Source organism: Cynara cardunculus (genome assembly GCF_001531365.2).
Source record: "Cynara cardunculus var. scolymus isolate 2C chromosome LG 4, CcrdV1, whole genome shotgun sequence".
Taxonomy (NCBI): domain Eukaryota; kingdom Viridiplantae; phylum Streptophyta; class Magnoliopsida; order Asterales; family Asteraceae; genus Cynara; species Cynara cardunculus.
In genome coordinates this window covers 13,674,291-13,685,925 of record NC_037531.1, presented here as the reverse complement: position 1 = coordinate 13,685,925, position 11,635 = coordinate 13,674,291, and the positions used below count along the sequence as shown (strand labels likewise).

At 32.9% G+C, this 11,635-nt stretch overlaps 1 protein-coding gene across 2 annotated transcripts; it reads right to left on the bottom strand.

The window, feature by feature from the left end:
- Nucleotides 1–984: 984 nt before the first annotated feature.
- Nucleotides 985–6,128, bottom strand: LOC112511728 (maf-like protein DDB_G0281937). Of its 2 annotated transcripts, XM_025117447.1 has the most exons (10): nt 6,035–6,128; nt 5,375–5,446; nt 5,207–5,281; nt 4,050–4,133; nt 3,109–3,183; nt 2,652–2,721; nt 2,482–2,573; nt 2,161–2,202; nt 1,994–2,074; nt 985–1,183 (listed from the first exon to the last, which is right to left on the bottom strand). In XM_025117447.1, the coding sequence occupies exons 1-10, from the start codon at nt 6,059–6,061 to the stop codon at nt 1,106–1,108; spliced, it is 696 nt and encodes a 231-aa protein (XP_024973215.1). In that variant the 5' UTR covers nt 6,062–6,128; the 3' UTR covers nt 985–1,105. The 2 variants fall into 2 exon arrangements, with proteins under 2 accessions (XP_024973215.1, XP_024973216.1); XM_025117448.1 differs by lacking the exon at nt 3,109–3,183 and having other exon boundaries at nt 6,035–6,113.
- Nucleotides 6,129–11,635: the final 5,507 nt, after the last annotated feature.

Sequence of the window (11,635 nt, the reverse complement as noted above, 5' to 3'; positions counted from 1 at the left end):
CTTCACAATTCGCATTTCTTTCTCTCTGTCTTACAAAATGGCCGGTGAACAACATGATGTATTAAACAAACAAGTTTCCTAAGTTCTCACCAAACATGGACTGAATATGTATGTGCATACTAATTTTATGGCCGCATGCCCCGCAAATGATGTCGAAGATTTCGAAAATTTTGATTTATTAGATTTTTGAAAACAAAAACAACCTCAATTCTCAGTTTTGGCGTGCATCGCACGTGATATGCTAACAATCCAAGCTAGCACCGTAGCTTCGGAATCTGCTTTCTCTTAGTGGCAGGATAGTTTTTATACATCGGACAAGACTAAGTCAGGAGTCCGTAGAGTGTTGCATCTGTTTGGAAGATTATTTGGATAGCGTTGATAGAATTCAACACACGACACCGTTAAAGATGGAGATTGAAGCGGTGGAAGAAAATTTGGAAGAAAATGAAATTGCCATGAGACTAAACACGTCGATAACTACCCATACCGACGGCACTTACTCACAATATGACGATGATGAGGAACTCGACAATGATGACCAAGAGACCATTAAAAGAATTCAAGACACCAAAACTCTTCAAATCAATTTGACATGTAATATCGATGAAGATTGATCAATAAATGTATTTTCAAATAATTTTACAATAAATTTTTGCAAGACCATGTAAATTTAATTATAATAAAACGAATTTTTAAAGTGTATTTGAGTGACCCGTACAATAAATTTTATAATGTATTAAAAATATATATCATTAAAAAAATAAAATGTTTTTTTAATGGCAAGACCGGTTGGGACCGGAACCGGCGCCCCATAACCGGTTATCAAACAGCTTGACCGGGCTCACATTTTTCGACCGGGACCGGTTACGCCAAAACCGGTTATAGCCGGTTGTCAAAAAGCCTGGGACCGATTAGGACCGGACCGGACCGGATCGGCCCGGGACCGGTTTTTGGCCATCACTATATGCATCTAGCAAACAATAATGTCCGAACAGAAAGATTTTATCAATATATATCAACTAAACATTGTATATAGAAACAAAACTATGATACCCCGACTTTTGACATCAATATTCTGGCCATCAAAAATTCGAAAATAGCAAACTCATGCCTTCATAGCCTCCTTCAGTAAGTTTTGAGTCAAGGCTTTAGGAAGTCCCATCACGCTATCAGTTGTCCCTATCTGCATACGATCATCAAATTATGTACTATAAGAACAAATAGCTGATAGCTAAAAAGTTAGTTGTTGACTAATAAGCTACGGAACAAGGTGGAATAGCTGATAGCTAAAAAGTTAGTTTTATGTGAAACACACAGGAACAGAATGAGACAAAGTGGAACAGGGTGTTGACCCTCACCTACGGAACAAGGTGGAATAGTCCTATAGTTTACCAACATAACATCAAAATAAAGCTTAATTCTCTTCTAAACATCAAATACACCTCCCTCTTTACATCTTATTCATTCTTTAAATTTTATTTATTGTATTTTATGCTCATTTTATTGTCCTCGAAATATTATTTTTATACGGTTTCTTTATTTTGGTTAAGTTATGTAACTTATTAAATATTAATAATAACAAAATAATATAGAAAAGGTATAAATAAAAAAATTAAACTACATAAACTTTTTATTTTTGGACTCGTTTTAATCTGTCTTCACAAAAACTTTCTATTGATATATTTTGTTATGAAAATATTTATTATCCACTCCTGTCCTATCCTATCCTGACACACCCTATGTGATCTAACCTGCACTGCAACTAGTTTGGATTTTGGAATTGATCCATGTAAGCAACATTTTTTTGGGTCAACATTTCCCTGTCAAAAGGTAGCGAGCAGCATTGGAGCCGGATGATATCTACACCCCACAATCTATATCATACTTCCAACATGGGCATCATTCAATTCCAATTGGTGCTTGTGTGCAGAGTCGAGCGAGTGATTAAGAAAGAGAGAGAGAGAGAGAGAGAGAGAGAGAGAGGGAGACGGACCAATTCTTTGACATATGGAACAATTAAAGGATGTTCAATAATCAGCGCCCCAGCAACATTGAGTACGAGACCCTCCTCCAGCTGTGCAAAGATAAAGTTAGACACATACCCGTGACCCAAAAATCGTATTATAAGCAACTTAAAACTGCAATGGTAACGGTGTTTACCAGCTTATCAATAACATGGTCCGGTATATCATGGAAATGAATCTGAAACCATCAACAAAGGTTTTCACATCAATGAATTACCAAAAAAATTACTGCATACATGTATAGCATATATAATTGGTCTCAGAAACTACTTCATTCATTTTCAGGTTCACCCACATATAGGCACTTGTTATATCATGATTTGACAAACAGATGTGAACTAAGAAAGATATTAACTAAAAAGGCAGAAGCAAACTAAAGGCCCCATGGATGCAAAATGGTAGTATAATATGACTCATTAAGATACCATGAAGATGCATTAATCTAACCAAATAGTACCTCGACTTTGTCGCAATCCCCTTTTGTGAATCCAGTCGTCAGGTTTGTAACAAAAACAGAGCTAACCGTAGCTGCATGCTTACCAGAATAACCTGTGACCTCTGCTTATAAGACCACCAAAACCAAGAAGCCACCAGAGCATACTATTGAAAATTGAAGAAGAAGTTAACCTTTGATAAATTGGCGTGCTTCTTCATCATTGGCGGGTTTTTCCCTTATCGTACCTTCATAGACCACCACCTATAAATCATAATGCATGATTAGTTTAGACTTTAGAAACAAGAAGCAAAACCAGAAGTTTCTTTAAAATGCATTTCATCCTTCTTCTGATCAAAGAAGAAACGACTCGATTGTTGAAAAGCTAAACCGTTTTGCTTTTGTGGAAATACTTGTCCAAACATATTGCCAGACTCGTCTTATAAGAAATGACTGCAGCAATATTTGTTTATTGGCATACATACAACATCCGCAGAGATAGGAATTCAAATTTTACATGCTATTTCCTTTGGTTCTTATAATAAACAGCTAGCTAGATTTGGATGTTACTTCACACGGCTTATTGGGCACATTATCTGAAGATGCAATAAGATTTAGCGGATAACGAAAAGTTAAGGAATTGATCTATACTTGGTCACAAGTAATTAGTAGTGTTGGCTGAGCATCCTTGTCTTCACCAATTTGGAGCTTTGGATTACCTTCTGCCTAATAAGAGCTATTAATTAACACAAATTAAGAACAAGAAAAAGTGAAATTTAGAATGACTAACGAGTCTCAAGAAATAAGCAACTTCATCATCTATTACAAGATTACACATGCAAGCGCAACACACTATCATTTAAAAGCCATTGAAGTTGTTCACAAAGTCCAGCATAAAAGCTACTAACTCAAACAGCAGTTTCTTTCTTCTTGCATTGATATAGTTGTTCTAGTATTTGGGAAGGTCAACAGTAAAGCCACGAAATTTTCAAATTCAAATAAGGGTGCAGATATGATCACTAGTTTCCCACAAGAAAGTTGTTGCACAGAGCACTTTAAGGTGTAAATGAGGTACAATCTCTAGTTTGTTTCCATGGGCGTTCGCAATTTTTGGGGAGATACAGAAGAAAGAAGTACACAAACTTGAGTGAGAAAACATAATCGGCAGGAGGATTGTAATCTACTAAGGCCGAATAAGTCTTAACGAGCAGGAACTCTGTTCTGCTTTTGGTAAGAGCAATTGATACTGCAAAACTGATTCAGGGCCATACCATACAAGACTGTGAAGGACCAAGGCCACACGAGATGGTAAACAAGAACCTTGGAAAAACCCAATAACTTCTCTAGATACGCTGGTCAATGATCCTGAATATTTATAACATCCAGGGTGCCCATGGAATTGCTTGGTAGATTAAACATCTATCGTTTAGCAAAGAAATCTATGAACACAGACAAGCCAATATTTCTGAGGTTTCAATAATGCTTGCATTCAATGGCACTATAAACTTGTAAAAGGAAGTTATCCAAGTAGAAGAAATAAAAACTATACTAGCAGTAGTTCAGATGACCAATTTGAGAGAGAATATACATACTGTATCAGATGCTATTAAAATACTTGGCTTTGCATCCTTCTCCTGGTCAGCACTAGTTTGAAGCTTGGACACAATGGCATCAGCCTGGGACAAAGCATAACATAGAATACATAAATAGATGATAGTGGTTGCTGCATGAGAATTAATAACTAAAGAAAACACAATTATAGGTATATAAGAGAATAATGTGTTTGTAGATCAGAAACAGTCTAATAATGACCACTGCAGGCTTCAAAATCAGTCAAGAAAAGGTCAACCACATTACACATTAGCACTCTTAACATGTGGTTTAAGCTTAGGTAACATCCATAGTAAGTGTCATTGTATTGTGCAGGCATGTTCTTTTCGGGTGCATTTGGTACACTTGACGAGACAGAACAGAACAGGGATCATTGTTCCACGTTTGCCAGGACTTTTATGTGGAATCACAGAGGAATAGAGTGGAACAGGCATGTTCCATCCCACCCCATGGAACAAGGTGGAACAGACCCAAACTTTACCAATATAACCTCAAAATAAAACCTAATTCTCTTCTAAAACATCAAACACACATCCCTCTTTGTTCGATGAGTAGATCCATTTAATGATGAATCCDTATTGATGCTTTATTACACAGCTTTTTTCTGAGATGACTCATAGCTACATTTTATTCATTATTCAAATTTTATTTATAGTATTTTATGCTTTTTAAATTTCACTTTATCATCCTCAAAATATTATTTCTATACGGTTTTCTATATTTTGGTTATCTTATGTATTTTATTAAATATTAATAATATAGAGAAGATATACATAAATATTGGAAACTACATATTTTGGTGTCATTTTAATCATCCGAGAACTTTCTAAGGATATATTTTATTATAATTTAATAAATTAATCAAAATATATAAAAGATATAAACAACTCAGGGGTAAATTGGTCATTTTATATGTTCTGTCATGTCCAGTTTTATCTTACCAAATGTTGAACGGCTTTCTGTCCTGTTAAATCATGCATGTCTTGATGCCAAACGCACCCTTTAACTACTATAAACTGAACGGTGAACAACGCTCCAGGGTTGAGACTGGAATTCGGGAAGCGCAATGAAATGGAGCTTGTCTCACCTTTTAGTCATCAAGATATTTTAGTTTCAGAGTGTACAAACAAATACCCACCTTTGCCTTTGCAAGAGCCATCACCAGCTCTTCTGGTTTTTCGGTTCGGATGCTTTTCTCATCTATATCTGCAGACTAAATAGTAGAAACAAGAGTTACATGATATACCTTCTATATGAACACAAAGATACATATATGTCAGTGTGTCTGATAAAGTCACAACAATACCATGAGGGTGAACTCATATCCCATTTCAGCTAAAATTTTCCGCCGGGCTATTGAAGACGATCCCAGGATTATCTGCACATATCAGAATCTCTTTAGCAATCGAACATCTGATGTTAACACTACATACTAGTTTAAGAACCCCATTTATGATTGCGTGGTGTTTGCCTAAGGTGATCAGCAGAATAACAAATGCTTGAAAAGATCAAAGCAAGTACTGTTTAGAGGGTGTTTGGGATTGTTTATCTGGAACAACTTATACTTTTCTACAAAAGCCCTTATCAACTTATTATAATTCAGAAGGTTTAACTTCTTCAAAAACTCCTTATTTCCTGTTTGGCACCGGTATAAGTTGTTTATCCAAACACTCAAAAGTATTTGTTATCGGTGTCACACCGGAATAAATCAATAAGTTGTTTTTATTATGGGCTTGATAAAGAAACCAACTTAAACAACCATCCCAAAAATTCAAACTTCGAGAAGTTTAAATGCTTTCACAATAAGACCTATTACTACTCGACTTCGTTCCATGATCAGACGGAAAAACAACTACGATTTAGCAAATAATAAAGTTCCAAAAAGGATGAAATTCGTGCATATGATTGGAGGAGTGAATTAAGCACTGAAACAATGAAAATGAGAAGGTTAAAGGAAGAATAGTACCCTAAACGGAGACTCGGCTGACTCCATGACTGGATTGCTTAACAACAAAGACTTTGGGAGACTAAGAACAAACAGTGTCGAATTGCAGAGTAATTTAGGGCTATTCCAATTTCCAATTAACGGAGCACAAGCCGATGGGCCTTTACCCGAGCCCGACCCGGCCTGATTGCGCATGGTCGGCCCGGTATTAAAAAATTAAATCTTTTCTATACAAAAACTTCGTACAAATTTTTATAAATTATAAATTTAAAAATTGAGTATTAAGTATTAAGGTGTTCTTTAAATATTACATTTACGTAAATTTTTTGGATCATAATTTGTAAAAAAATTAAATATTACATTTACTTTAGAAAGTGGGTCCTTATACATAATCGTTCCCGATTCGAGCCTTGAAGTTTCTAAAAAAGTGGAGTGGTCTCGTAACTGTGATTCTTAATTGTCCAAATCAGTCTGAGTCCCTCATTAGTGTAGGGTTAGGTCAGATGTTTGGCCATTTCTACTTATTTCATTTTATGTTGTTTATATATATATATATATATATATATATATATATATAGGAGCGTTCAAATGAAAACCCTCTCCATTTGTGTAAACCGTGTAAACCAATCTCAATCATCTATTTTCTTGATCAATGGTCAAGATTTGTATGCTTTATTTATGGAAATAAAAAAAATAAAAAATAAAAATTCAGTTTATTTCATCAATAAGGGTAGAACGGTAAACAATCATTAACATTCATACTATGGAAATGTTTATTGAAATAAAAATTCAGTTTATTTCATCAATAAGGGTAGAACGGTAAACAATCATTAACATTCATACTATGGAAATGTTTATTGAAATAAAAATTCAGTTTATTTCACTATGGAAATGTTTAATTATACAATTGTTTGTTTCCTTATTCCAGGCTTTTTTGTACATGTTAATGCAATTGTTTCATGACACTTTATGCGTACTACATGTTATGAATGAAACCTTTTCATTAGCTACATGCAATGAAACCTTTTCACCTTCAAATTCTTACATGCAGATTAATTTCATAACGAACAAAATCTATTATGAATTATTTCATTAGCTATGAAGCTATTTCATTATCTATTTTATTAACTTTTTTACATGAATCTTTTTCATTACATATTTTACATGAAACTATTTCATTAACTATTTTACATTAATCTATTCCATTATGCACCCATTTCATGATACGTATATTTCAAAAAGAACAAAACTCATTATGCATCCGTTTCATGAACATTCTAACAACTGAACGGATCAACTTCAGATACAATGCATCATGGATCATAATGAAAGTAGTGCATTAATCTCGATTTACTTTATTAATTTTTTTACATGAATCTATTTCATTACCTATTTCACATGAATCTATTTCATTAACTATTTTACAAGAATCTATTCCATTATGCACCCATTTCATGATATGTATATTTCAAAAAGAACAAAACCAATTATGCAACCGTTTCATGACTATTCTAACAACTGAACGGATCAACTTCAGATACAATGCAACATGGATCTCAATGAAAGTAGTGCATTAATCTCGAATCTGTTAAGAAAATGAAATCATTTCATTATGATGAATCTATTTCATTAATTATTTTGCAATGAAATCTTTTCACCTTCAAATTCTTACAGCAGATTAATTTCATGACGAACAAAGTCAATTATGCATTATTTCATTAGCTATGAATCTATTTCATGAATCTATTTTATTAATTTTTTTTCATGAATCTATTTCATTAACTATTTTATTAATTTTTTTACATGAACAAGATATCCAGCAGATTCATTGCATTGCAAATAATTAAAAATAAAGATTTTAATAATATATTATAATAAAAGTTTGAAACGTTACCATTTTTCATACTTTCTTCTATTAAATTTGCCTTAAATAAAATGTGTTACTAACTTCCTTAATTATCAAAAAATTGTGTAAAATGACATAAATAACCTTATCAATTTGTACAAACCGTGCAAACCTCATTCAACCAATTATAATTTTTCATTTTGTTCATTTTTTTGTAATTATGAGAGGTTGATTAATCATTTTTATGGTGGAGGGTGTTAATCATAGATATTATCATCTTCATTATTTTAATTTTAAAGAAATACATGAAACAATTTCATTAAAATTTCAAAAGTATTATATGAAACAATTTCATAACCATATATGAAACAATTCATCAAAAAAGTATTATATGAAACAATTTCATAACCATATATGAAACAATTCATCAAAAAAGTATTATATGAAACAATTTCATAAAAAAAAATTCATAATAAACAATGAAATCGACGGGATGAAAATGGTTTGCACGGTTTGTACAAATTGAACAGTTTGCATTTGATCGTTCATCTCTCTCTCCACATATATATATATATATATATATATATATATATATATAATAGTAGAAATCAAGAGAAATGACATGACAAAATGTGGATTAAGAATTCCAAAATGCAGAATTATGGTTAACTTTGTTTATCCCATATTGATATAAAGATTATATATTGTAACATGTGGGCGATGAAGGACGTCAACTTATAAAAAAAAGTGATATATTAGTACATGAGGGTGATTATGAAAAGTGATATGTCGGTACATGAGGGTGATTACACGAGGAGAGAATCCCTAACTTTTTTTATAATAACTTTAATCCATTTTGGATTAAATAGTTAATTTTAGTTTATAAATACAATTTCTTCATTATCAATGGATATTATATTCTGTTAAACATCTTTATACATTTAAATGAAAAAAAAGCAAGAAAAATGACGATACTACAGATTTTAGGTCGAATTGGTTTGAGTGTCCCACATTAGTGTCGAGACAATGATTTGACGGAGTAGGAATGTCTTACAAAATTGAAAATGTATGTGGCAACATAAACAGTTGGCTCTTTGTGGTAGACTGATTTTTCGCAAAAACTATATCTGTATTGAAATTAATCTTCATCGTTATATTTTAATATATAAAAGGAAAAACCAATATCGAGGTGGAGACGATCACGTGGACGCGAGAGATGAGTATATGAACGGAGTAGGGATCTTTTACTGTATTGAAATGATTCCATTTTTGATTGATCAAGTCTCTAAACATTTTTTTAAATGAAAACATTATTAAACTTTTTCATTTTAAATGATTGAATCTCTGATTTTTTTTTTCTTTTTGAATAAAAACCATCAAACTTTTAAAAATTGGTTACATACATCTTTTAACCCAAAAGTTTTATATGGAACCGGTTAGGAAAGTTGTAAAGAAAAAAAAAACAAAATCAGTATACCGTTCATAAACCCTACGTCATTCAAACCCTTCGTCACCCCTTGTCGCCTTATGGTTGTCTGCTCCTATCACCGCTCATCACTTCCGTAGGCCCCTGCCCTCGATCTCGATCTCGATCTCCATCTTTTTTATTGTTTCTTTGTCTTTTGATTCTCCATCTTTTATGTGTCTATACATGCTCCATTAAATTGTTGGAAAAAAGTGGAAGAATCAAAAGATAAAATAAGATCAAAGAGAGGAACATCGATGGTAAAAGTCAACCGGGAGCAATGCACGGTTTGGAGAACGAACAATGATTGGGGCGACGAGCAGTGTAGAGTGGAGTGAAGCCGTTGTGTGTGAGGGATTTGAATGGCGTAGGATTTGAGAATGTTAAAACCGAAATATGGTTTTTTTTTTTACTTTAAAACATTTCTAGTCGGTTGAATGTAGTTTTTTTTGTTAAAAGAACGTAGATAACCAGTTTCTAAAAGTTCGATGATTTTTGTATTGAAAACAATATTCATGGACCTAATCATTTAAAATGAGAAAATCTAATGATTTTCTAATTAAAAAAAAAATAGTTCAAGAACTTAATCTCTTAACCTATTTAAACTAATTAATGTGACTAGTTTATCAATTAGTTTGTCAAACATAACCTGAAGGACCATTATTTGTCTAATTAACATGATCATTTTTTATAAATTAAATATTGATTAAATAAAAATTCAGTCATAATTTACGCGCTTAAAACATGTGTGAATGAGTTTAGACCTTCCTGTCAAAGAATACAAAACCATCACTGTTGTCAACAATGGTTGTCTTATTATCGCATTCACCATTGATGATGGTGATTGCGTTTTGCAACATTATTGGTGTGGATCCGGAAGAGACGGTCGACAGCCTTTTAATGAGTTGTTTCTTATTTTTATTTTAGTGTATCTTTATGTGAACTTTCCAAAGGTTGTTTTTTTGCGTCGAAACTACTTCTTGACCTTTAGCTTTTGTGCAGTTCCTTGCCTTTCTCCCTTAGTTGCCTCGTTTGGTCATTTTGGGTGGTCAATTATCGTTTTTGGCTTTTTTTAATCCCTTTTTAACAGCTTCTTGCAGCTGATGTTGAGAGATTTTGTTTCTGCTTATCTTTTAATATTATGTTGCCTTAAAAAAAATTTAATCAGATATTGAAATATCATTTGATTAACTTTGAAATATAAGATTATTATTATGATATATAAGGGGGTCATTTAAAGGAGAACTCAGTAATTTGTGAGATCCAATCTCAACCACAAACTAAAGTTTAAATTAGGATATTAATAATTTTGGTAATTTTAACTTGCAAATTCTAAATAATAGCATTTTAGGTATTTTAGAAATCATATTTGTCTTTTTTATCCTTTTCCCTCCAGGTGAACATTTCCCCGTGATACCCACTCTATACATGTTGTGATACATTAACTAGGATAATTCTTGCTATATATCCATCGGTACCTACTAGTGTCCGCTGTGATACCCACTATATACACATGATACTCTAAGATACACATCGTGATACACCGTAAAACAACAAATATACACTTTTTGTTATTACCGTCAAATAATCAAAGATAACACACCGCGAAGAGTTGTGAATTTCCTATTTATGGGAGTTATAAGTTTCCTTTTTATGGAGAGAATAAACTAATTAAACGCATTTAAGAGTTGTCTTTTCTATTTATTAAATAACATAATTATCTTCAATGAGTGACTCGCATTAGATCTTACGGTTATCACAAATTACTGAGTTCTCATTTGATTAGGCCTATATAGTGATAGCCAAAAACCGGTCACGGGCCGGGTCGGGCCTAATCGGTCCCAAGCTTGCTCGTAACCGCCCATAACCGGTCCTGGTCGAAAATGGTAGGACCGGTCAAAGTACTTCATAACCGGTTATAGGCCGCTGGTCCCGATCCATGCTTAAAAAATAAGATTTTTTTTAAAATTTTTTTAATGATATATATTTTTAATACATTATAAAATTTACAATTTGGTCATTCAAATACACTTTAAAAATGCGTTTTAATATAATTAAAATTACATTGTCTTATATAAATACATTATAAAATTATTTAAAAATACATTTATTTATAAAATTATTGGGAAAAGTCTAAAAAAACCCAATGGACTTTAGTGTTTGTGTTGGACCGGTAACTGCACTAGGGAGCCGCCCACGTGATATTGTCCGCTCTGGGCTGCCCCGGGGTTTCCCCGCACGGCAACAACCCCTCACGGTTTTGCTTTCTAAAACGCGTCACTGGTAGGAGAAGACTCCCACTTCCTTATAA

Excerpts from the sequence above, each read along its gene's own strand:
- LOC112511728 (XM_025117447.1), bottom strand. The coding sequence starts at position 6,061 with ATGGAGTCAGCCGAGTCTCCGTTTAGG. Across the intron at positions 5,282-5,374 it reads GATATGAGTTCACCCTCATG|TCTGCAGATATAGATGAGAA; the intron begins GTATTGTTGTGA and ends TCTACTATTTAG. Across the intron at positions 2,203-2,481 it reads GGGATTGCGACAAAGTCGAG|ATTCATTTCCATGATATACC; the intron begins GTACTATTTGGT and ends TGATGGTTTCAG.